Source organism: Setaria italica, chromosome V, assembly GCF_000263155.2.
Source record: "Setaria italica strain Yugu1 chromosome V, Setaria_italica_v2.0, whole genome shotgun sequence".
NCBI lineage: Eukaryota > Viridiplantae > Streptophyta > Magnoliopsida > Poales > Poaceae > Setaria > Setaria italica.
The window spans coordinates 13,460,443-13,487,699 of record NC_028454.1 but is presented as its reverse complement, the minus strand read 5'-3'; the positions used below and the strand labels follow the sequence as shown (position 1 = coordinate 13,487,699).

Genomic DNA, 27,257 nt, shown 5'->3' with positions numbered 1-27,257 from the left:
TTGACATCACATTCTTTCAACAACTGCAACTCGTTATGGGAGTAAGAAAAACATTCGTCCATATGACCAATATCTTCTACATCATGCACGGTTGCAGTGTTGACCTGCAGCCCATCATCCTCAGATGGTGACTCCCTGTCCTCATATTCAGGCCTATCACCCTGAGATTGTGACTCCTCCTCTTCCTGGACATCTTCTATCTCATCCTCCTCAAAGTCACCATCTTCGGAATCTAGATATATGTCATCATCATCTATATTTGCTTCTTCCCACTTAAAAGTATCATTGCGAAAATTATCATTCGCAATGGTCAAGCCAAAATCAGATTGTCTTTCACCTAAACCATCCTACAAAATTTCTGACTCTTGGGTACCATTATGATTCACTAACTGCACTTCATCACTCAAGGTAACATTTGCGCCAGGTATATGAAAAATTTCAACTACCACCTCCAAACATACAACATTTGCATTCTCAACTACCTCCTTATATTGCTTCCAATTTGACTCGGATGCCAAGTTCATAACAACATAATGAGGTCTAGTTTTCCCACAATCAAAACAGCCTCTCAATGTCATCTCATCCACTCTACATCCATACTTTCTCATTGCACGGTCAACTAAATCTTTAAAAGTTGGAGGAGCATCGAACAATTCCACTGCCTCATTCATATTTCCCAAACTCCCCATTCTCTTTCACAATTCCATCATCAAACATACGAACTAAACGATCCATCTACAAAATACACATACTTTACTATACCAACTATAGCAAGTATATTACAAAATAAATATATTGGGCATATTGCACAAATAAACCTACCAATACCATGTACACTACACAAATGCATCAATAACTACCTAAATCGAAGCATGCAACAAGTTCTACATGTCAATATTGGGAGCAAAGAGTCTAGTGTGTATGAACTAAGCATCCACTAACACATAACAATATTGCATTTCATCAAAATTTCAAATCAACAACCTAACCCTAGGTCACCTAAACATCCTCCGATCTACCAAATGGAACGGTAAAACAAGGCAAAAAGTTAGGGGATACCTTCCAAACGAAGCGGTGAACGATTCCAACTACTTTCCCCAACCGAAATCGCTGGATTTGGAGGGGGGATTTGGGGGTGGCACCAGCCGGCGGCGAGGGTTTGGGTCGGGCTCGGGTGTTTCTGGAGGAAGGAAGAGAGCAGGGAGATAGGAGGAGGGAGCCGACGCGCGGCTGTAAGCCAGGCACTGCTGCGCCAGGCGGGCTAGCACAGCAAGCGCTACGCCAGGTTAGCACCGCGCCAGCGTGGCACCTCTGTCGCGCCAGTGCATGTGGCGCGACAGAGGCTTCTTGCCGCACCATGGGCCGTGACGGGAACAAAAGGGTCACGCCGCGCAAATAAAGTTGGAGAGGGGTTTTCTTATAAATATTTTAAAAAAATGTTAAAAATAAAAAAATCCCATCCATGAGCTGGGCATGCACGGGAGTTGGTCCAAAAGACTATTCTCTAGAACCACGCCACCCTACACGACACCACATCACGCAGCACAACACCCCCCTCCGTTCCCGACGTGGATCCAGGGGGTGCAGGGGGCTTCAAGCCCCCCTCCCTCCCCCAAGGCTTGATGCCAGCTTCGTGCGCCACCATAGCAACATCTTTGTGGTTGACATGCTCGTCGCTTCACTCACCGACTAAAGGTACATAGTGACCGTGGGCATCGGTACACTGTCGCAGCCGCAGACCCTTATCATCGACACGGGAAGCGATCTTATTTGGCCGCCCTACGACCCCGGGGAGTCCTCTTTCACATTCTTTCGCTACAGCAGCAGGTTGTGCAAGGAGGGGTACTTGGCACCAAGACCTGCTCCAACAAGACCAGATGCATCTTCGATCACGGGTACGGAAGCGTGACGGGGGATGACATCCTCGCGTGCCTGCCGCAATGTGCCTATTGGTGTGACCTTCGACTGCAGCAATCTTATAGGGGAGCCTTGTTAGCGCCTCGGGGATCGTGGGCCTCATCCCTGCGGCCATGTCACTAGTGTTGCAGCTGGAGGTGTCCCGCTTCTCCTAATGCCTCACTCCGTTTGTGGGTCGTATAAGCATATTGGCGAGGGCTTGGATTCGATGTGATGAAAATAAATTTAAGAATTTCTGCTTGTTTTAAAATGCCGAGCTAGTGCTTATGTATTATGGTGAGTCGGAGGTAGAAGATAACTTTCCAGCCTTCGGATTTTCGTTTGACTGGTGAAGCATTTGACACATGGCCCGTAGCCATCTACTGCACATGACCATTGACCGCCACAGCTTGCAATCACCTCCGATTTTCAGATACATTCCCCCTCGGATCATAAGGACAGAGGCAGTAGGGAGGCTAGGGGAGCCATGCCCCCCATGTTCATGTAACTTCGTTGATTAGAATTAGAATTTTGCATGCAAAGAACATTAACCCTCACGATGTGGCACCATTTATTGTTAACCTTTGCTCTTTGCCCTCGTGACCTGATGGATCGGATTGTACTCCCAGCTCTAACCACGGATCCCTTCGGACTTAAGATGATCCTTGAATCCTATTGACTGTATCCCTGCAGGAGGCGCATGTGATGCGATCTTGGGAGCGACCTACCAGTCTACCACATGACCGAGTTCAATGCATACCCACTTCAAAGAGTAATCGAACCAAATGAAGAGAATACAAACACTCCACACTCTTCTAGTTCTAGCTAGTCCCTTACCTGAGCTTTCACGACCAGGGCCGGTCCTGAGATTTGGAAGGCCCGGGAAGAAAATAAAACTCGGGATCCTTTCGTATAAAAATTATAACAAATATATATGAAATATTATCAATAAATACTTAAGTGTATCTAAAAGTAATATTCATATCAATTATTTATACATATTACTTAAAAGTTTCTTCTAACATTCCTCGATGCAAAGTCACTTATAATAGGGTTGATGTCAATCTCATCCAACAATTTCTTCTCGATGCATAATGTTGCCAAACCATTTAACCTCTCCTGAGTCATTGTTGACCTCAAATAGTTCCTCAATAACTTCAACTTTGAAAAACTTCTTTCAGCCGATGCGACAGTCACAGTCTCAGTAAATAAGAGTCGGTAAGCAATGGAGATATTAGGATAACAATCCACATCTCTGACATGCTCAAAAATCTCCATAGCAGACATAATGTCTTTTCCTTTTTCTTTTCTCGCAGCCTGATTCATATTTTCTAGACGACATGATATCCCACAGTGCTGAAATTTTTATAAATACACAATAGTTATAAATCAGTTAAGATTAATTAACTTGTAATAGTGAATTAATAATTAATGGTATGGAGAATTGGGGAAGTGGCAATCGAGCAGCATACCTGGGTGCCGGCGCAGTCGAACAGGAATAGCAAGAACACGCGCACGAGTCACGACTCTGGAGTGGATCGCGCACGCATGCGGCGGGAGCTGGCGTAGCACAGCAGCAGCTTTTGGCGTGTTTTCGACGGCGGGCCTGGGCGGCGCTACGGCGGTCGAGGAGTACTAGAGTACGATCCGGATCTAAATCTAATATTCTAATCGTGTACGCATTTTAGCCCGTGCAAATTGCAATCGCTGACTCACTGTGCGCGTTTGCTTTTAGGCCAAGTAGTCCTGGTCACCTGCGATTGAGTACCTCACACCTAGACCTAGGTGGGGCTCCTAGGATTTAGGGGCCCGGGGCAGCACCCCCCCCCCCCCCCCCGATCCCAGGGCCGGCCTTGTTCACGGCTTACTAAAATACATCAATTTAAATCCATGTCTTTAAGTGTAGTATCCAAATTTTGTGACGTATTGTTTATATCAATGTCAATAACTAGTCTAACATCAAAATATACGTTTAATAAAAGTCTTATAGTATAATTTTTATAAACGAATCAGGTAGAAGGGTTACCGATTATGTATTTTTATTAATTTACATTTAAAAGGATGCTTCATCTTCGAGATGCCTACGAGCACTTATTGTACACTAAGCATGGCAGCATGCACACAAACCTTGTCCATTCCGTAGCCGCAGCGTCCCTGCACCGCTAGTCCGCCACTGTGCATCAAGACGCTGCACTGCAACCATACTTGCCGCTGTTTCCCCCAGCACCAGCAAATTTCGTCACTTCCCTGTGCTCAACTTTTTTCCCCAAACGATGGACGCATTTTCCGCGGGTTCGCCACGGCGGCGCTGAATCTTCCGCGGCTGGATTCTGGTGATCTGTTGGTTGGGGGCGTGCGGTGCACTAGCTTGAGCGTGCTGGCGGTGTGGTGATGGAGACTGCAATGCGAGCGGGAACACTGATTGGCGATGACGGCATGCAGCAACGTTATTGGACTGATCATCAGCACGCTATCAATTCAAGTCGCGGGATAGCGCAGTGCAGCATGGCCGCGTGGCTGCCTGCTCTAGCTGAAGCTGACGGCCCAAAAAATGCGTGGAATTTCCGGGGTCACGTCCGTGCAGACATGGGCCACCCCTGCCTTTGGTCATCAAGACAAGGATTGCATAGGCTGCCATGATTAGTGCTACAGTGCGGTGGTTCAAGCGGCCAACCCAAGGCCTTGTACCCAAAGACAAGTCACGGTTGCGAGCCAGCTTCTTGTTAGCCCTCTCGAGTGCAAGCGTGAGTTTCCGACCCCATCCCGCGAATAACAAAACGCTTCCTTTCCGTTCTCCGTCAGTCCGTCTTCACCTTTTCTTTCTCAAGTTGATCAGAGTGGCCAGTGGAGTACCGTATTCGTTACTGCAATCAGAGGACCGGCCACTAACAAGAGGAAAATTAAGCAGGGTTCTCTAACTCTGCATGTAGGCCGACCCGGTGGCTAACAAATGGAAAGCAGGGTTTCTAAAGGTTTCTTCTACTAACTGCGTGTAGACCCCGGCCAACTGTTCTGGTTTCTAAACCTGGTTAATGCAAAGGGGGATAGTCCCAACCTGATCCCAACAAAGCCCGGTCCCAGCATGGCAACGCTTGTGGCGCAAGTTTTCGGCGTTAGCTACTCAGCTAGCAGCTTCTGCAACTTGGGCACTTGGCTGGGACCATGTCCAGCTTCGGCTGCAGCCTGCAGACGAGCAGCTCTTCTTCTGCCTATTTCGTTCACGGGTCATCGTGCTATGCCTTCAGCTCTGTGCCCATACGATGGGGTTTTCTTTTCTGCTTGCTGAGCAGCGGTGTACTAAAATGCTTAAACACTGTCCCAGTGATTGGCTCCAGCATGAGGTCAGAGCAGACAAAGTGCTTGACCACCTTGGATTGGATCCGTAGATGATCGAGGAGCAGACGAGACGACAACATGTGACTGATAGACCAATCCTCGTGCATGTTTCTCTGCCTGTACTCTGTACTGCACCCTCCCAATCTATCTAGTCCTATAACAAATCAGATTCTCTTGCCCACCTGTCATCTGCCTTCCTCTTTTTTTTTCTGCTCGAGACGCTGGCACTGTTCTGTGTTTGATACGAGGTGTTAAACTTTAACAGTGTCACATCGGATATTCGGATACTAATTAGAAGAATTAAACATGAGCTAATTATAAAACTAATTGCAGAATCCTGTGCTAATTCGCGAGACGAATCTATTAAACCTAATTAATCCATCATTAGCAAATGGTTACTGTAGCACCACATTGTCAAATCATGGACTAATTAGGCTTAATAGATTCGTCTCGCGAGTTACACTCCATCTGTGCAATTAGTTTTGTAATTAGCCTATGTTTAATACTCTTAATTAGCATCAAACATCCGATGTGACGGGTGTTCCTAAATCCTTCTAGCATCTGACGATTGCACGCTCGAGTACTAGCAAGAACATGAAAAGGGCGGGTACAGTGAGAGACAGAAAGCCGAGCTCTTTCCTATGATAAAGCAGAGAGATGATCTCTCCTTTGCCCCTGCCCCCTGAAAGAATCAAAGAAAGAAAGAATCCCCTCACGCACACCCTTTTGCCGGCCAGGAAAGGCAAGGAATGAACTGCTAATGCCCAGCTGCCGAATAACTTGTGGAAGGGTGTAACATTCTGCCCCGCCCTACACGCCCGGTTATCTCCATCTCATACCATTCCATTTCGGCACCCTTTTTTTTTTCTCCCTTCCCCTTTGGGCTTCGGCAGGTCCTGGAGGGCGGAGGCAAAGAATCTCAAGAGGATTGGTTGCCGCAAGAATTCACAGACCAGGAGAAGGATACATGAACGAGCTCGCAAATCGCCCTCATCTTACTCGCACACAACACAAACGTCCCTGTCCGGAGTCCAAATCAGGTCGCTCGCGGCCACACGAAACGGACCCGCAGTAAAGCGCTGCCGAATCCAATCAGTCGCCCCGCTACGCTAGCCTGAAACGCCACCTCCGTTCATCAGGCGGTTTGGCAGCAGCCGTACCCGTCATGAAGAACCAGTCGGCGCCACCGCCGCCGCCAGATGCTCCGATGATGACGACGACGACTCCCAGAGACGACGCCGCCGCCGCCGGAGGGACAGGAGGAGTGCATGATGGGCAGCCCACCGCGCTTCTGCCAAGGTTTGTTTGGTTCTGGTCGCTCGATACGATTCGGTTCGGTTGGGTACTTGGTTCGTTGGCCCATGAGGCCATGCACGGATAGATGATGCACCGAAAGCAATCAATCAATCAGTAGTGAATCAATTAGCACGCATGATCATGCCATGAATGACCAGTGAATCCCCTGTTGTTACTACCAGCCAGCTGTCGTGCTATCTCCTGGACCCGTGCGTCCCATCCATGGCAGAAGGAGGGCAGTAGCCGCCCACCATTAAAGGAAGCAGCTAGCAGCCGAGCCAAGGGACACACAGAGAGAGAGAGAAATCGCATGACACAGGCAGTGGCAGGGCACAGGGGCACAGGGCAGGGGGCAGGGGCTGCTACAAATACCAGGCCCCTCGCCCTCTCACACACTTGCCAGCCAGCGCCACTCCTCCCTCGCCTGGCCCGGCCATCAGACCATCACGCACAGCAGTCAGCAGCAGCAGCAGCATAGCAGCCCTTCGTCTCCCCTCCCTCCTCTCACACCTACCGACCCTTGGTCCGTGTTGTGTTTGCAATTAGGAACAGCAGGCCGGCGGGGACGACGATGAGGCGGCGGCCGGGCGCGCTGTGGGCGGGCGCCCTGGTGGTGGTGCTGGTGCTGGCGGCGTGCACGGCGGCGGCGGCGGTGACCATCACGCGGCGGCAGCACCGGCACGGGGCGCCGGCAGCGTCGTCGGCGGCGCGGAGCTGCGACGCGTTCGCGGCGGGGAGGTGGGTGGTGGACGAGTCGTACCCGCTCTACGACTCGGCGTCGTGCCCCTTCATCCGCGACGAGTTCGCGTGCGCCCGCTTCGGCCGCCCCGACAAGATGTACCTCAAGTACCGGTGGCAGCTCGACCCGCCGTGCGCGCAGCCGAGGTAAGGCCTCGATCGGAATTCACTTTTTTCCCCCCCCAAGGAATTCACTGTCATGGTGAATGTGGAGCGTGTTAAGAAGTGATTGCGACTGCCGGCGTGAACTTTTGCTGATGTGGATTTCTGGATGAAGGTTCGACGGGTTGGCGCTGCTTGGGATGTGGCGCGGCAAGACGGTGATGTTCGTGGGCGACTCGCTGGCGCTGAACCAGTACGAGTCGCTGCTGTGCATGCTCCACGCCGCCGCGCCGGGAGCCCGGACCACCGTGTCGCCGGCGTCGGGGAAGATCGACCCCTCCTACACCGTCCGCTTCGAGGTACGTACACACATGCCCATCGTTCCGCGCGATCCGATTCCCTGTGTCTCTCTCTTGTGTTGTGCCTTCCTTCTTTATTTATTCGGCCACGGCCCACGACGCCACGCGATGCAAAGTTTGTTAGATTCTGGTAAAAAGCCGGCGGTTGGGGTTGGGGCCTCCGGCGTCTGGAGGCATCATGAGGTGATCGATCACTGGGGCGTGACGCTAGCCGGTGGGTTAAAACAAAGCAACCATGGCCGCTGGCCAGCCGGCCCCGGCCGCGTCGGCGAAGAGCTCGGGAGGGTGGACAGGCCGCGGCGCGTGCGCCTGGCTGGTGGTGTCGGGCGAGCGCGCGGTGCCCCTGGCCGTGCGACGGGACGGGACCCGCGGCTCGGCGGGTGACCATCGATTCCCTTGGTGCGCGGGCGCCGGGCGGGGCCTGCGGGATTTTTGCTGGGCGCTCCCGGCGGGTGAGCGATCTCGTTCGTCTCCGCTGATCTGGACGGAACTCGCGGTGGCAAAAGTCAACAGAAAGCAAAGCAAGGGTCCCCGTGACGCGAGGTCGTCGCCTTTGGACCCCGGTCTCGTGCCAGCGGCGGCCGCCCCCGTTAGCCGTAGCGTCAAGTGTGACGAAACGAAACCCTGCTGGCCATCTTGAGGATTGCTCTTGGTGTCCGTATCCGGATTGCCTAACTTTCTAGTTCCTACGCGAAAACTGCATTGTGTACTTTAGTACCGGTCACTGGTACAGTAGAAATTGGGAAGGGACGAAGGGTTGATGAAGGCAGCAGAGCAACTGAGCAAGAGGCCACAGCTGAGCTGAGCTGGGCTGGAATGGCCCGATCTCCTGCTACAGATGACAGATCCAGCGTGACATGTCGGCGGCGGCGGTTGGTGAGAATGCTAGTACCACAATATCTGTGCCTGGCCCGGCCTAGGCGTTGTCTGCTTTTGGTTACATTGGGAAGTTACCCATCGATCCTCGTTACTTGCCGTGTCCAGTATGTCAGTCCGTCAGTTCGTCAGAGTCTCAGAGCCACAAAATTTGGTCCGTCAGTGGACGCGCTTGGCCGTTTGCTGGCGGCCAGCTCGGCGTGTCAGCTCTGCCTGGTACGGAGGCACACTGCCTTTTCGAGCTCTGCCAGTGTGTCGGGTAACCCACGGCGTGTCCCTCGGCGCCATTGGCTGCTACCGAGAGAACTTTAGCAACTCTAATTATTTATAGTTAATTATCTGTTCCGGGTACAAAATGACCTATGCGGCTCTATGGCTGATGATAGTTCAATTGATTCATGAGTATAAGCAGAAAATAATTTTGACAACATTTTTGAAGTTTGTAAAATACAAATTTTGATAAAAATAATTAGTAATACATTTCAAGCTATTGAACTAGCCAAGGCAATTAATCGCCACTTCCATAGTTCATCTCAAAATGAACTACAACAATTAATCACCCACGCAATTAATCACCAAAAGCCACTACTGTCTCTACTCTACTGCTCTGCTTTACTCTGGCCGGCTGCCCGCCTCCTTTGCTCGACTGCTGCCCCAATTGCCCTGCTTTGCTCTAGCTGGCTGCCCACCTACTGCTCCGCACCATCGCCGGCCTACTGCTCCCTGCAGGCCGCGTCGCACCACCCACCGCTTGATCGACTGCCGCCCCCTCCCCTCCCCGCCTGACGCGCCGCGCCTGCTCCCTGCAGGCTGCGCCGCGCTGCACTGCTGCCCGCCCGGATCTGCCGTGGGGGAGCCGTTTGGCCTCGGAGGGGGCAGCGGTCTGAGAAGGGCGGCATGGAACCCTAGTGCAATGGAGAGGTCGACAGGAGGAAGAGGAAGGGTAGTGGTGGAAACGCAGGGCTGATTTCTCGTATCACGGGAGGTGTTATGCGTTTTGGTCATAGGGAAGCGACAATGTGGGAAGACCTCTAGCGGGACAGCGCCGCGTGGTCACCACGACCCGTTTGGCGGGATTCTCCGCATTCTCCTGTCGCACCGCGCCGCGATCGCGGTTCCGGGGCCACTGAGCGCCGACACGCCGCGAGCACACGGACACGCGCACGTTTCATTTCAGCGGCTGCTTTGCTTTGCTTTGTTGCCACCGACTGACTGTTCGGTGATTGAGCTATGAGCTACCAGATCTGATGAGTCCTGAAAAAGCAAAATGGGCACAGGGATGGTGTTGCACACTTGCACTATAGTAGGAGCAGTACGAATGGTTTGCGCTACTGAACGTCTGAACATGAGCTGACTCCGGCGGCGCGTGCAGGACTACAACGTGACGGTGGTGTACTACCTGACGCACTACCTGGTGGACCTGGTGGCGGAGAAGTCCGGGCGCGTCCTCAAACTGGACGCCATCGACCAGGCCACCAACTGGCTCGGCGCCGACGTGCTCGTCTTCGACTCGTGGCACTGGTGGCCGCGCTCCGGCCCCACGCAGCCCTGGGACTACATCCAGGAGGGCAACACGGTGGTGAAAGACATGGACCGCACCAGGGCCTTCACCAAGGCCCTCCACACCTGGGCCACCTGGGTCGACGCCAACCTCCTCCACACCGACACCAAGGTCTTCTTCCAGGGGATCTCGCCCTCACACTACAGGTAATTGTTGTCAAGGTTTATGATATGATCCCTTTCTTCTTCAATTCAGTTCTTCTCCCCTCCGGTCTCAATTCCATGCATCCAGCTCACAAGAAAGGGATTGACGACAAGCTAGTCTGCTGCATTGCATTCATCAGAATTCAGAGCCCCCTCCAACCCAATGCATGCCCATGTCGTCCTTGCCCTCGTCTTGACTGCAACAGCCGAACCGCTGCTCAGCCGCAGCCACCAGCTTGCATTGCATTGCTCGCCCGTCCTGAAACCTCTCACGTGCTGAACAAGACGCGTATGAATTGCAGGGGCCAGGACTGGGGCGCGCCGGCGAAGAAGACGTGCATGGGGGAGACGCGGCCGCTCAACGGCACGGCGCCGTACCCCGGCGGGCCGATCCCTCAGCAGGCAATCCTGCGGAGCGTGCTGGCCGGGATGGCCAAGCCGGTGTACCTCCTCGACTTCACCTACCTCTCGCAGCTCAGGAAGGACGCGCACCCCACCAAGTACGACGGCGGCGTCTTCGCCGGGGACTGCACGCACTGGTGCGTCGCCGGGCTCCCCGACACCTGGAACGTCCTCTTCTACGCCGCGCTCACCGGGCAGTTCTGATCACGTAACATTTTTACTGGCATGGTATTGTATTGTTGTTGGGTATAAGCTAAGATAGATAATAAGTAAAGGAAAAAAAGATAGCAGATTATTGCTTGATTTATTATTATAGGATCGGAGGTAAAAGATTTTCAAACAAAAGGAATAGAAAAGAGTATCAGTCAAAGGAAAAGTTAGTGATTCTTTCTCTCATGTTGTTTTCTTTCGTTGAGATGCTTATTGACTGGGCCACAATTTGAAGTGAAATTGCCACGATTGATTTCTCCATGTTGCAAAATGGGCCAAAGATGAAAGTACAAGGACGAAAGCCTATGTTTCACCAAAAAAAAATAGGCCCAAGGTGAACGAACATGAAAATTGGGCCGCATCCATGTGAGCACCAAATGGTCCAATTTTTCTGGGTTATGGACGACCGACCATTGTTTGCGTTTGCACGAAGTGAACAGAGAAGATAGATATCATCAATCCAGTCCAAGTCTCGAAACCGCCTGCACTTGGAAGTTTGAACCAAAGCTGAAGAAGCTTTGCAATCTGCTGTACGCAACGACGCGCACGGCGTACATCAGATCAGAGGCATGCATAACAGCGTAAGCCTTGGGAACTATAGGAAGCACAAGTGAAGCAACCCACGGGTGGATCAACGCGCGAGGCTCAGTATGGGTGGTTGCAGGAGAGCTCTTTTACGCTGCATAATATTATCGGATGTTATGTTAGTACGGCTATTTTTTAATATAGGTAAAATTGTAATTAGCGCGACATATATTATTCCCGCACGCCCTCTCCCGTTCGGCCGCCGCCACCGCTTGCATGCTGTCACCGGCTCTTCCTCCCTCTCTAGTCCGCCACCTCCGACTTCTCCAGGACACCGCCAGCGCTGCTGCCTCCTCTTCCTCCTACCTTTCCAGTCTGCCGCCTCCTCCTCCTCGTTTTCCAAGCGGTGGCCGCCGCCTCCTCCTCCTCCCTTCCCATTCTACCGCCACCGCCGCCTCCTCCGCAAGAGGTCGAGGCTCTCCGGAAGTGTGGGAACCAGGTGAAGCCATCTGTTGAGTTTGTTGTTCTGCTGTTTGCGGCTTGGGGATGTCGTTTTGGTTCATGTGCTAACTCCTGAATTGATTGATGCAACAAGCTAGAGAATCGTTCCTAAAGGACTTTGATACCCAGAAAATGAGGCTACCTGATAGCAGGTAAAGAAGAATTCAGTAACTGTTATCTGTTTGGTAATACATAGGGCTCTTTGGCAGGGCTCCTCACGAGGGGCTCCTCGTGCGGAGCTGGAGCCGGAGTCGGAGCTGCGGAGTCACTTTTTTTGGCTCCGCCATGCAGGCCTAAAACAACTCCGGCTCCTCCCAAATGTGCCAAAAAAACAGCTCCGCGATCGATGCCGTTTGGTGTGGCTCCGGCTCCTCCGTGCTTCGGTAAGCGCGTGGAGCCGGAGCTGGAGCCGGAGCCCTGCCAAAGGAGCCCATATACGTACCAAACAAATGTCCAACTAAAACCTATTGTTGCAGCAACATTGGCAATCTTAGGGAATTCATAAAAGCTGTTTATGTGGAGAGAAGGTATGCTGGTGGGAGGTTTTCTCAAAGGTCTCCAAGAGATAAACAGGTAAATTTGATTGGATCTTAGAAGTCTAGTTGTTACCCTATCTAAAAATTATCCGTTATTATCATTCTGGCATTTTGACTATCAGAGGCTTCAGCAAGCCTATTGTTATATTCACTGAATACCTATAGAGGTGTATTTGTGATTAAAGCTCATTTATGTTTTATTCACTAAGTAAAGCCTTCTTATAATGTACCTTTCTTAGCATATTTTGTAGCAATGCATCTTTCTGAGGTAAATGATATTCCATCTTGCAGAACCAAAAGGCCCATGAAGAAGAACATAGAAGGGCAAGCTCCTACCATTCATTTTCACAGAGCCCACCTTATGATTACCAGTATGAAGAGCAATGCAATGGGAAACAATCTGCATTCCTGAGTAGGAAGCCTGGCTCAGATCGGGGGCTTCAGGGGAAGATTTTTGGATTTGCTTACAATTCACATAGCCTGCATGAGAGAATGTCTGAGGATGGCTTTGCTGGTGAGAGTTGTGAATCCAGGACTTCTAACTCCTCAGGGTCAAGCATGAGTGATACAGTTAGAACTGCACCGCAATCACCTAATTTTCGTGAAAATGGATGTTTCAGCCCACCTGTGTTAAAAGATCAATCAAATCAACAGAGTTCCTATGGGCTCACTAGTTCACAGGTGGGTGGAAATGTATTTCTTGAAAAACGTAATTACTTTCATTTGTTATCACGTTATAAATAAATATACCAATCTCTCTTGCAGAGAACTGTATTAGCAGGAAACATAGATTCAATCTCTCCTAAGTCAGGCAAGTCAAGCTTGTTTGATTTGATTTTTGAGGATGATAATGTTCAAAGGGCTCAGAAGTCCACAAACTCCGCTGCTCCAAGTTTCATAGCCTTTTCTGATGCAATTAGTGCCCCAAATCAAGATCTCTTTAATTCCACAGCTGCTCAGAAACACCATGTAACTAACTTGGATCAACTCTAGACCTATTTGCAAATAGGCCAACCGAAATTCCATCTGCTGATAAAGCAATACCAGCAGCTCCGTCAATGGACAATGTTGGGTGGGCTACATCTGATACACCTCCAGAGCAAAAGCAATCTTCAGTCACTGGTAAACACCACATGCCAATGCATTGAGCATGCATTTTTGACGTCAGGAATTCTGTAATCCCACGCCAAGGGCCAAGGCATAGTTAGTAGCTGATGATTTGGTGGATAGATCTCCGGTGGCCATTAACCTGTCTAGATGTAGGCTTTGCCCACTGTACTCAGTAGCGTGATAAGAAGGCTTAAGACAGTATTATTCTTGCGATGTGTTGATGGATGTAAAATGGCACGTTGGCTTGCAAAATTGACACATCTACGGTATTACTTTTGGATTGGCTGGGTCCCTAACTGGTGATATTTTCAAACGTGTTCACTGAGCTATCTGTGTTCATTTCAATGAACCTGAATGTTTGTTAGATCGAGCTGAGTCAGGGCACGATGGCATGTTTATCTTTGCCGCTACGGATCGAACCAAGCCAGCGCACGACAGCATGTTTTAGCTCACAGTAAGAAATCTTAAATAGGAAGGTCAATAGCACAATTATGTTAGTTAGCATAGCAAAGTTGCTTGTTCGCTTCACGGACCTAGGTGAAAGATACGTTAGTTAGCATAACAAAGCTGCTTGTTCGCTTCACGTACCTGGGTTAAAGGTACGAGTCTATAGCTTAAGCTCTCGCAGCCGTTCATTTTTTAGACCGGCGGAACAAATGCGAAGAACACAAATAATGCAACCATTCGGATGGTGTTCAACCTACGGAGCATGAAAGAATCTCACAACAGCAATGTGATACTGCATACCAGCAAGTATTCCCCCAACAAATTAACTCAACGGAACTCTCTTTAGCTGTTTGGTTCGAAAATATCTCAAGGGCTCAAATTACACAAAACAATTTAACTGTGAAATCTTAACCAAAGCTCAATAACTATTGAGCTCAGGGCATACACCTTACATACGGGAATAGCAACCCAACCCTAAATATCCAGCAATATCATCATCCAAAGGCTCCTAGATGGTCCAAACCTCTCGAAAAATTAGGATTGCAAGGTCATCAAACAGGAAAGATGAGTAACGCAATTGTTTGCAATCACTATTTTGAATGTTTTGCGAGAAGCGAAAAACATAAATTGGTATATCTTGCTGGCAATGTTGCTGGACATCCAGTCCAGGCCTTCATACAATCCCTCACCAGTTGTAGCACAAGTGCTTTGAATGTACCTATCAGCAAGTTTAAAAAGTCGATAAGTCCTCTGCTGTACCAACAAAACAGTACACAGCTACATATATTACCAAGCAGAAGTACAGAAATACAACACTATGGCTACATCACACTTTGATGGCTTATGGGGAGGAATATGTGATGATAGTATGTGTGTTACCAGTGACGCTGGCGAAGTGAGTGCAGTCCAAACTTATCAGTAATCTCAGCAGCGTTCATAGCATTCGGAAGATCTTGCTTGTTAGCAAAAACAAGAAACACAGCATCACGTAATTCATCCTGCAGCTTGATGATTGGATAACCGTACTTCTTACTTCTTAATTCAGTGACTCTTTGAGGAGGTCAAACAGCTGTACTCCCTAGCCTTAAGGCCAAGTATTATGCTTGAAAAAGTAATGAACCAGTTGTGGTCCCTTGGAACTTGTCTGACCTGAACAACGAAGACGGCTACGTGCAGGCCAAATGGGATCTCCCTGCGATAGCCGTGAGCAACCTCGGCACCGGAGGCATCTCGACCTCAACCAGACCTTCGAGAATCTGGACCACCTTCCCCATCGTCGGCCGATCAACTTCGCTGTCCTGAATGCACCAGCAGGCCACCTTGCACGCCCTCTCCACCTCCTCGACGACGGCGTCCCCGCGCAGCCTTCGATCCACGAGGCTCATCACATCCCCCTCCAGAAGCTTTCGCGCGGCCAGGACCAGGAAGTAGACAACATCGTCGTCGTCGTCCTCGTCCTCTCCACCGCCGCCGCCGCCGCACTCCTCGTGCGAGTTCATCCTCCCGGACACGATCTCCAGCAGCACCATCCCGTAGGCGTACACGTCGACCTTGGGCGTGACGGCCATCCCGCCGATCCACTCCGGCGCGAGGTACCCGACGGTTCCCCTGGCTGTGGTCAGCACCCGGCTCAAATCCCTCGCCATGAGCTTCGCCATCCCGAAGTCGGCGATCTTCGGCCCGAACGATCCGTCGAGGAGTATGTTCTGCGGCTTGACGTCGCAGTGGATGACGCAGTCGCCGCCGCCGCGTAGCTGCCGCCGCCGCCGCCGCCGCCCGCCCGGTGCGCGTACGAGCGATTGGAAATGAAGAGGGAGGAGTAAAAGGAGAGAAGATAAGGACAATTAAGAAAGATTTGATATACTTTAACAGTGTCATTTTACATATTTTCAATCGTACCCCGGTACTACCTATACTACTTATATATACTATACTACAGTTTAAGATTTTAGTAGCATAAATTAATCTCAATCGTCGGATCCTTACATACGAGTCCTTATAGTAGTAGTATAAGAGCAACTTCAAGAGCACTCCAAAAAATTCTTCCCCAAAACTATGTATTGGGGTTCTTCCAAAAAAAATTTCCCTAAAAATATATCAATCCACAGCAGATCGCTAATAAATAGTCCCCAATATCTTAAAACAGGCCACGTCATCGTATTGAGCCCATCGAAAGGGACACACGAGCGTGCAGGAATCAGGATTGGGGGAGGAATGCCAACGCTAAAATATACGCGGTGGTAGGCTGTTTTTTAACGTTGCTAAAAAATTGGGGAAGGTTTGGGTGGACTGTTGGAGTTCGTTTTTAATCTTTTTTCCTTAAAAGTATCGGGGGTAAGACTAGCAGCCTCTTGAAGTTGCTAAGGTAGCTATGCAGCCATGTCCCGGCGATGACCCTGTACGCCGCCTCCGTGAGGTGGATGCCGTCCCAGTTCACCGCCCTGGACGGGTCCGCGCACGCCGTCGCGCCGGGGAACCCGCAGGCGGCGATGGGGTTGTAGTTGTACTCGCCGCCGGCCCCGCAGCACGCCAGCAGCGTCGAGCTGCCGTCGAATCCTGTCCACCATGTATGCAACCCTGGCTCAAATGTTCAGACGCACGCGAGGTTTTTCAGCTGGTTCGGTTTCAACACCGTACCAAAATAGGCCGGCCTCTGCAGGAACGCGAGGGCAGGCCGGTAGTGTTGGAATTCTCTCCCTCACTGATGTTGGGAATCTCTCCCTCACCAGCAAGTGTTTATCGCAAACACTCGCCTGCTCTCTTTGGTAGATACACGCACATGTACAGAATGGCACAAGCTAGCAGTTTTTTTTTGTTGACGCAAGCCACACAACTCCCGTCGCTTTTCATTCATATATAAACTCAAGTACATGCATGAAATAAACGGCCAGCCAAAATCACTCAGCCGAGACTCACGCTGCATCTCGCAACGTGCAACCGTGCAAACATGCTAGCAGCATGCAAGTGCCCAGTCCCTGGACGCCGTCCTATTCTTCCGCCATGAAAACACTTCGTGGCTTTGACCTAGAATAGAATCCTATGCATGGCTAGTTCCTAATTAATCTCTCGTGCAGTCTAAACATGTTACAACAATTATCACGAGCATGCACTGCCACTTCACATGGCATGGCTTCTCACCAAACGTGTATACTCCTATGTAAACATGCAGAGAACTACACACAGACAATTATTTTCTAAATGCAACTGACAACGTAAACATGCAATGCTCTAATGACAAGATTAATCTCTAACAATTACCCCCCTAATCTTGGCATTGCCATTCACAGGAGAGCTGGCTCATAGTCACTTGATGCTGCGTCAAGGAGTGCAGTCTCATCTTTCTTTTTCTTCTCAGGACATTCCCAAGCAAAATGTCCAACCTGTTGGCAATTGTAGCATTTTACCTTGCTCTTGTCCTTCTGCTCGTCACGGACATGACCACGCCTTCCAGACGAGTCACGTGCTCTTGCCATGAGAAGCTGTTGTTCTTCCCTTTGGACCTCTCGTCCCTTCAGCAGCTCTTCATGCGCCTTCAGCGACCCAATGGCCTCCTCCATGGCCATTTTGTTAATGTCGCTAAAAAGCATCAATGATGAAGCGACGTTGATGAACTTGGTGGAGACGGCTCGCAGCAGCTTCTTCACGACGTACTTCTCGTCCATCGCGTCACCAAGTTCACGAATGCGCCCAACTAGCGCCGTGAATTTCAACGCGAAATCATCCACGGACTCTGCATCACCCATCTTAAGGTTATCAAAATCAGACCGCAAGGACTGAATTCTTGCCTCCCGGACGCGCTCGCTGCCCACATGCATGGAGCGCAAAGCCACCCATACATCAGCGGCAGTCTCCTTCTCAGCAACTCGTAGAAGCGTCTCGTCGTCGATCGACTGTGAGATGATCGTCAAGGCTAGGCAGTCCATGCTCTCATCGACGGTACTGCCGGATGCCTTCTTAGCATCAACAGCACCCCACGCACCATTGGTGCGCAAGATGTACTTCATCCTCAGCGCCCACGACGCGTAGTTCGTCCTGGTCAGCATCGGGAATGGGAGCCTCCCCGTCGCCGCGGTCGTTGTCGTCGTGTTGCCGAAACCACCACTCACAATGGCTTTGCCCGATGAAGAATCGTCGCGCGGCATCGTCTTCGTTGAAAAAACCGGCTCTGGTACCAATTGTTGGAATTCTCTCCCTCACTGATGTTGGGAATCTCTCCCTCACCAGCAAGTGTTTATCGCAAACACTCGCCTGCTCTCTTTGGTAGATACACGCACATGTACAGAATGGCACAAGCTAGCAGTTTTCTTTTGTTGACGCAAGCCACACAACTCCCGTCGCTTTTCATTCATATATAAACTCAAGTACATGCATGAAATAAACGGCCAGCCAAAATCACTCAGCCGAGACTCACGCTGCATCTCGCAACGTGCAACCGTGGAAACATGCTAGCAGCATGCAAGTGCCCAGTCCCTGGACGCCGTCCTATTCTTCCGCCATGAAAACACTTCGTGGCTTTGACCCAGAATAGAATCCTATGCATGGCTAGTTCCTAATTAATCTCTCGTGCAGTCTAAACATGTTACAACAATTATCACGAGCATGCACTGCCACTTCACATGGCATGGCTTCTCACCAAACGTGTATACTCCTATGTAAACATGCAGAGAACTACACACAGACAATTATTTTCTAAATGCAACTGACAACGTAAACATGCAATGCTCTAATGACAAGATTAATCTCTAACAGGTAGTAGTCGGCGAACGCGATCTTTGCGTACGGGTGCTCTTCTTCCGGAGCGCCTCGATCTGGCTCCGGAGGAGCTCGTCGTGGTAGCGAGACAAGCCGTTGTACTTGTTGAGGCACCCGTAGAGGTCGTAGTCCGACCTCTCCGGGCTCGCGTACAGCGTCAGCATGACCGGGATGCAGCCCGTCGGCAGGATCCCCGGCACCACGATGCGCCTGGCTCCATGCTTGATCAGCCTCTGCGATGTAGTATATGTATATATGTGCTAGCTAAAAACCACATGTGTCCAGGCCGAATGGTACTCCGTAATCAAGAGCAGTATACCTCTACACCATCGGCGATGGCGTTGACGACAGCAGGAACGTAGGTTTTGGCTTGGTCCACGGTCTTGTTGGCAGCCAGGAGGAAGGTGTAGTCGTTCCCGCCGAACTCTCCCACGAAGAAGAGAGACCTGCCCAAGTAGTCGTCGTAATCTTTGGTGGCGTTGCAAAGCGACGGCTTGAGCTGCTGCTGCTCGAACCACCCCAGCTGGACACTGAGGAAGCTGTTCAACGGAGGCACTGAGGTGACGTTCTCCTGCAGGAAATAGGCTAGGTCCAGAGCCGTCGCCGCCACAAATGCAATGTTCGCGCCCTTGCTGAAGTCCTGCCCTTGGGACATGGACGACTGCACCAAGGGCAAACCGAAAGCATCGGCTGCACGCATCATATTTATTTCACATGTCAAATCAAACATGAAACATTCATGCAGATGCACGCGTGCAGAGATCGAACACCATTCAAAGTCACTCAGTAACTTATGATAGGGTTGATGTCAATCTCATCCAATAATTTATTCTCGATGCATAATGTTGCCAAACCATTTAACTTCTTCTGAGTCATTGTTGACTTCAAATAGTTTCTCAATAACTTCAACTTTGAGAAGCTTCTTTCAGCCGATGTGACGGTCACAGGCACAGTAAATAAGAGTCGATAAGCAATTCAAATATTAGGATAATAATAATTAATGGTACGGAGAATTGGGAAATTGGCAATTGAATCACCTGATCACAGAATTGAATTGGCGCCAACCGCAAGATCCGCAAGCAACACGTCGATTTGTCAACTGCATACACGCACGCCACATATTAGTTAGGAACAACGATCGCCGGGCTGCCGGGTTGTGTGCGCACACGTATACAACGACGAGTACCATACCTAGAATCTTAGATGGCGGCAAAGATCCTTGGACAACGGCGTATGAGTTTTGACAGCGGTCCCCTGGACGACGGCACGACGCGTCGCGTACGAGTTTTGGCGGCGGCCCCCTGGACGACGCGCACAAGAACTCAAGTTTCGGCGGCAGCGTATGAGTCGAGTTTTGGCGGCGGCCCCTTGGACGACGCACTTATGCACGCGTATGAGTTTCGGACTTTCGGCGGCAGCCCCCTGAACGACGCACTTATGCACGCGTATGAGTTTCGGACTTTCGGCGGCAGCCCCCTGAACGACGCACTCATGCACACGTACGAGTTTCGTGACGCACACGTACGAGTTGGAGTTTCTATTTGCGCTACATTCGTTCGTCCTAATCCTAACCAGGCCTACGTTGCCTATTCTTCCCATCCTAATCCTAACCAGGCGTCCAGGAATACATTGCTGTGACCTGGGGTGGGCCCCTGGGATTTGGGGGGCCAGGGCGGCCGCCCCCCTGCCCTCCACCAAGGCTGGCCCTAGGGGTACTTGTTGAAAGGAATGCGGAATGGGATGAAGAGCGACCATGACGTTGCCGGTGTCGGCGTAAGAATCGACGAAGCTGAATATGGAGGTGAATGGCTTGTATGGGTGGATGGCGTATGCGCAGAGGAGGAGGTGGAGGAGGAGCACGGCGACCGACAGGATCTTCTTCATGCCTGCAGGAACGTGAAACAATTGCAGCTATAAATTGACATATAAAATTTGTACAATATATATGAAAGTGCTTATATATACGAATCCATTGTAGTAAATTTGTGTGCTACACTAAATAAATTTTTTAGGCCAGTTATTTTGTAACGACGACGATCATATAGTGTCACATTATTATCTTGTAATCTCGATCGGCGTATCAAGCACATCATTGAAACTATGGTAAACTAGGGAAGATGACCCGCACAAATAGTGCGGCTAGATTTGATGTTTTATTCTATATAATTATTTATCCAAGATACAACTGACTAATGCATTATTTTAAGTTTCCTTAACAAATTTATGAAATATAGTTTCATATAACTTTTTGATGATGATGTTTCTACATACTCCATGCTAATCAATTGTTATTAGTGTCTCTTAATTTGGGTATACAATGGAATTTAATAGAAAAACACGAAAAGTGGAGGTTATATTTGTTTGAATTTGTACTCCTATAAATATCTCCTTCCGTAGCTAGCTTACTTTTTCTCATATTATATTCGTATAGAAACCTTTTTTATTCTCAATATAACATTTAGTTACTACAAATTGTGTTTTATATGATTATTTTGTTTATTTTTTCTCTTACCATTACATATAAAATCTACTTGGTATTTCTTTACTGAAAAATTATGTATTTATATCTATTTGAGACGGACTTCTTTTTTTGGTTTTTTTAATTTCGAAGCCACGTGAGGACCAATTGTTAATTTTGCATAATTCTACTACCTATTTGCCCTTACCTTGGATCTTTAATTTTACTTAATTTCACAGTTTCTTGATTCATTTAGTATTTTTATACTTTTTTAAAAATCCATTAATTCTAATATTAATTTGAAAAGAATAGAAAACATTGCATCATGCCACAACCACAACATCTCTATCATCGGTCCTCTCCTTCCCCTTGGGGAAATTGATTTCTTACTTTGTTTCTATCTCCTTTGGCCATTTTTTTTTATCTCAGCGGCAGCTATAAAGCGTCTATGACTTTCGCCAGGTGCTTCACCTCCTTCCTATTTTTCGCATATGATCTACCGATCAGACTACCGCCAAGATAGAAATTTAGGACATATTGCATCTCCTTAAATCATCTCTCTCATCGCACCCCGCTGAATACCAATTCATTCATCTTTTGATTCTAAGGTAATAATGGGTGTTGCTTTTGTAATAACTTAGTCTACTACAGCCCTAATAAACAACATCAATTGACTTCCTTTGCTTCTTTTTAATCAAACTTTGTATTGCTTAAATATAGCTTAAGTACTCTATGTTGATGTAACTGATCCACCATTATAACATGGGCCCATGGAAAATCAAATGGCGTAGATCTCTCTCTGTCTTTCTAATTACATGAAATTTTTTTAGCCCTTGAGAATGAACATGATAGGTATTAATCTTTTGTGGGGGCTGCTCTTCCAAAGCTCTTCTCCTTTGTAGGCGCTTCCTCCAAGTTGATAACGCTAACAATACCGCTTCATAGATTTGAGGACCCTCAATACTTGTTGATGGTTGATCTTAGTACCATGGCATCTCCGTACGTAGCTCAGCTGAAAAGTTTCCTTGTGGTGGAACTTATCCATATGCGTTTGAGTCCTTGACTCTACGTGGGTGCTCATATTTCCCTAATTTTTTTAGTATTTAACCGGCACTACTCTTTCAATAGTAGGCGAGGTGCTAGTGGTGACTTCGTCAATCTTAAGGATATGTCAGTTTAGTCTCTCGGATGTGCTCATAAGGATAGGGTTGTGTGTATATTCATTTCGAGTCCTCAACTCCATGTGGGTGCTCGCATTTCCCTAAATTTTTTAAGGATTTAATTGGTGCTATTCTTCAGTGGTAGGTGACGTGCGTGTCAATAGCAAGGTGCTAGTGGTGACTTTATCAATCTTGAAGATTTACCAGCTCAATCTCTCAGAGGTGTTCATATGGATAGGAATGCACGTGTGTATTCATAGAATTGCGTGTACGTGCAAATTTGTGAGTTTCTACGGTCTTAATCTTTTTAAAATATTTTGGATATTAATATTTTAATTATTTTAGTATATTTTTATGATGTCATGATTGATTTTGGCTTTACTGTAAATACCACCATTGGATAAAATGTTGCTTTTATTTTCTTGTCGCTTTTATTTTCTTTTTATAAATCTTATCCCAAAGCTGTATATGTATTATTTTATGGTGTATTAGCATTCCACGTACTGTTTCTGTGAACCCATATTTAGTTTGAATGATCTTTTTTGCGTTACCATCACAGCCCGGACAGGCACACGGGCAACACTTTTTTTTTCGGAAAGCAAATTGCTTCCTAATAGTAATACATATCGGAAATCAGTAGTATTTGCATAAAGGGTGCTTTTTTATTTACTTTTGTTGTTTGCCTCCTTGTCCGGAAAGCAAATTGTTTCCTAATACTAATACACATCAATTTTTATTGTTTACGTACGTCCCCTGTGAATAACTAATTGTACAGTTTCTTAATGCTAATGCAAGACGGATTGACTGACTTAAATAGCACGTGAACTACATATCTCTGGTGAAAAGTCTTTACCGTTATAATATGGGTCTATCTTCTTTTTTCTTAAGTTTCCAATTTATCTATTTGTTAATGTTTTTGATATGGACTTTTAGTTTAATATAGACCGTTGGATCTTCATAAAATCAAACGGTGTATATTCTTTTTTTTTCAATTAATGTGGTAATTTCTAAACCCCTCGGTGAACGTATTGGCTTCTTTTAACACTATTAAATTAAGATAATAGATAAGCTGTCTATAAGTTGCCACATCATCATTTTATTCCTACGTGGCATTAACGAGGCCAGAGAGACTTTGCATCACCTCGAGAGGATGGCAGCGGCTCGCTCTCTGATCTCGTGCGGATGGCGCCGTTATACTCTCCTGCGCGCGCAAATGGAATGGAACGGAAGCCACCAGCTACCTCGCCGCCGTCGCGCCGCTGTGCCACAGGGCCGCCAGCCGGGCCTCAGCGCCTAGCCACCGAGCAGCGCGCTGGCCGTAGTGCCACCCGCCGGGCTCCACGCGCTCGGATCTAGAACTGAAAGCAAGTGATACGGGAGAGAGGAAGGAGAGACGAGAGTCAACGGGAGAGGAGACGCAGATGAGAATGTTTAGTTCACAAATCACAATCGTCACCGCTAGATCCTTGCCATTTTACATTATGACCCTATAGGATATGCAATTGCAGAAAGATCCTTTAGCTAGGCAGGTATGGAATGATATATGAAATCAAATGAAACGTTACATCACAACCCTTCCGATAGAATTATATTCTCTTAATTATCATATGACATGCATTCTCTCGTACAAGCAACACGCATTAGCATACAAAAGTATATTTAAGTTCCATCATCATGATTTATGATATTCATGTATAAATTAAATAGTTTACAACCAACATAGTAAATGGTCAGCCTTATTGTTGTTGTCAAGAATTTAGAGTCAAGACAACGGCAAGTGAATTTGTTTTTATGCGCGTAGGGTTTAGATGGTTTGCACGAGAGGACACGGGGTTAGACTGGTTCGGGCAAGAATAGCCCTACGTCCAGTGTGGGAGGTAGCTCGTATTACTCGTGCAGAGTTTGTAGTAGGGATTACAAACGGGTGAGAGAGGGAAGCTGGTCCCAAGTCTCTTGGGTGTGCACTGATGCTCGTATGGAAGGATGGTGAGTTGGGCGTTTTTGGGTTGCTAGAGAGCCATCCCTTGCTCGGGTCCCCCGGTCCTCCTTTTATAGCGCAAGGAGGAGACGGGAGTTACAATTGAGCCAGGAGCAAGGAGAAGTAAAAGAGATAAGCAGGTAAAGTAAAGTAAAGCGCATGGAGGAGGATCGAGTCCCCGAGGTCGCCGCCTTCCCTTCCGGTCTTGGTCTCCTATCAGCATGACCACCGGAGGGGGATGGTTGTAGTTGGTCCCTGTAGGCGACCCGGCGGTCGGCCGCTGTGACCGAGCATGCGGGACGTGTGTGGCGACCGAACGCTGTAGCCATCCAAGATAATGATGATGATGACTGGCCGCCGTAGTGGTGCACGTTGCGGATGGCGGACGACCTCTGTAGCCTTGCGTGCTAGTCGGGAGGCACGATCAACGTGCTCCTGCCACGGGGCCGAGCGGGAAACTGGGCGGCGCTCCTTCCTTCACTAGTCGGCATGGGTAATGAGTGCCCTATGACGAACGCCACAGGGGAGAGTTAGGGCGGCGCCGCTGTAGCCCCGTGCGGTCGTGGCTTCAGTGTACCACCCGAACACTGCGATGGGTCACGTCAAGGAGCACGTGTGCCTTTCTTCGCGTCAGAGCCGCATCCCGGATGGGCGCCCCACAGGTCGCATTTATGGCAAGATCGGTGGGGGCCCACGAGATCCGCGCCTTCGTCTGCCAGTCCGCGCACACCCTCGGGCGAGGCGAAGCTCTGTCTTGTGGGCCCGGATGCGTCCGACCCCCAGCGCCTAGGGTCGGGCGAGGCGGAGCCTTGCCGCAAGGGGTCGGGCGCGTCCGACCCCTTGCGCCCGGGGTCGGGCGAGGCGGAGTCTTGCGGTGAGGAATCGGTGTGTCCGACCCTAGGACCACGAGTCGGCGAGGCGAAGCGGAATATTTCCTATCTGTGCCAAGTTGGCGGAGGTCACTGTCGCCGCAGGTGGGCCCAGGCCCTTATGACCGTTGTTTAAGGAGGTCGTTAATATTCCCCCCCCCCCCAACAGTAGCCCCCGAGCCTTTGGTGGAGCAAAAATGCTCCTCCAGAGGCTGCATTCGTCGCTTCGTCGAGGATCTCCATTTGTCCTACAACCTACATTTGATCAGGGAGAAAAAAGTTTCGCTTGTTTGGCCTGGCCGGGGAGTTTTGGGTAGGCAGGATGTTTCGAGGCTGGCTCAGCTCGGGAAGGTTCCCTATTGATCCAACGACCACGCTTGCTCCACGACTCCAGATTGTGACCACACGCGTGGTCACTGGTTGCGATTCTAGCCCCCGAGCCCCCGCGCGTTGCGGGAGACCGATCGAGAGGTTAGATTGACTTTTGATCACTACCCCTCGAGCGTCCGTTCGCTGGGACGGAGGGGGTGAGCCGTGCCACGTTATCCTCGTTGGACGAACCGTGGTGCTCGTTGAGCTGCGAACGAGTCGGTTCGAGTGGAGTCCCGATCCCTGTTTGGGGGGGTTCGGCTCGGGCCAAGCTGGTGGCGTACTCCAGATTCCGGATGGCAAGTTCATATAGTTCCCGGGTCCGTTCGATGGGATTCGGGGGCTCATTGCCTTTCTCCGAGGAAAAACCATGAACTTAAATAAAAAGGGGGTCTTTTGTCCTGGTTGAGTGACCCGGGACAAAAGACCCCCCCTTTTATCCCGATTGGTTTATTCCGGATGGATTTTCGGGAGATTTGCACCCTACCAATCGGGACTAATATCGAGTTCTCTACCCGTGGTTGTTGAATGGAATCAGCGGGAGGAACGGCTTGCCCAGCTTGATGAAGTTGCCGGTGTCGGCATACGAATCCCCGAAGCTGAATATGGAGGTGAAGGGCTTGTATGGGTACTCGACGGCGTGTGCACCGTGGAGAAGGCACGGGAGGAGGAGGAGGAGGAGAAAGTAGAAGGGGAGAACCTTCATGGCTGCTGCAGAAAACGAGAAATGACTGCAGCCCCAGCCACAGAGGGGCGTGCTGCTTCAGACCTCCATCTATATATACCTGCTTATATAAAGAAAACCAGTGGACAGTTTTGGCGCCAATACGTGCAAACTGTTGGGTAGCTAGCTAGTTGTCTATGACCAAGTGATTAAAGTACCAATTCATCACAAAAAGTCCTGTGACGACTGGGGCCACGTCCAATTGACATGGTTCGAACATGCGATAGATGAATCATGGTTCTATTTTGTTGCGAATGGTTATGTTAATTTGCTATTATTAAGCAGAGGTGATGAAGATGTCAGGGTTGGAGAAGTAAAAATTTTCTTCCTGTCTCATGATGTACATGTCAATGGAATCAACATGGCGGCCAACGACGGAGTGAGACTGTGAGACTACAGCTAGGTCAGATGGGAAGCTTTAGCTAGAAAACCAAGGTGCAGGGTTGATATCCACGCCGTGCACGTGAAGAGCACACGTGGTTTGCAGAAGGGAGACGAAGATAACGTAATTACCAATTAAGGGGGCGTTTTCTTCCACTGACTTATTTTTAGCACGTGTCACATCGAATGTTTAGATACTAATTAGGAGTATTAAACGTAGACTATTTACAAAACCCATTACATAAGACGAATCTAAACGGCGAGACATTTCCTGTAGTTTTGCTACAGTTTCTGGGCTAAATCTTGCAAGCATTGTTGAAGTAACCGTCTAAGTGTCTGACCCTTGCATTTGCATTTTGTGTAGAGCTAAACCTCGCTGACAGCACGTACGAGCTGCACCTGGTGCTAGAAGACGGAGTTGTAGCTGAGCTGCCACCTATAGGAGCTGAACCCGGGAGCTCCGAAGATCAGTCCGCTCCCACCCCGCCTCGAAGCAAGCTCGAGCATAACCCAGTCTTTCTAAACTTG

At 49.2% G+C, this 27,257-nt stretch overlaps 1 protein-coding gene and 2 pseudogenes across 2 annotated transcripts; 2 read left to right on the top strand and 1 right to left on the bottom strand.

The window, feature by feature from the left end:
• The first annotated feature begins 6,260 nt into the window (after positions 1-6,260).
• On the top strand, positions 6,261-11,105 carry LOC101778813 (protein trichome birefringence-like 41). Of its 2 annotated transcripts, none has more exons than XM_012846557.3 (5): positions 6,261-6,531; positions 7,081-7,413; positions 7,544-7,727; positions 9,976-10,310; positions 10,610-11,105. In XM_012846557.3, the coding sequence occupies exons 1-5, from the start codon at positions 6,398-6,400 to the stop codon at positions 10,911-10,913; spliced, it is 1,290 nt and encodes a 429-aa protein (XP_012702011.1). In that variant the 5' UTR covers positions 6,261-6,397; the 3' UTR covers positions 10,914-11,105. The 2 variants fall into 2 exon arrangements, with proteins under 2 accessions (XP_012702011.1, XP_004968629.1); XM_004968572.4 differs by having other exon boundaries at positions 7,075-7,413.
• A 200-nt stretch (positions 11,106-11,305) lies between these two features.
• LOC101783806 lies at positions 11,306-13,843 on the top strand (annotated as a pseudogene).
• Positions 13,844-18,727: 4,884 nt separating this feature from the next.
• Positions 18,728-20,674, bottom strand: LOC101782996 (annotated as a pseudogene).
• Between the last annotated feature and the right edge of the window lie 6,583 nt (positions 20,675-27,257).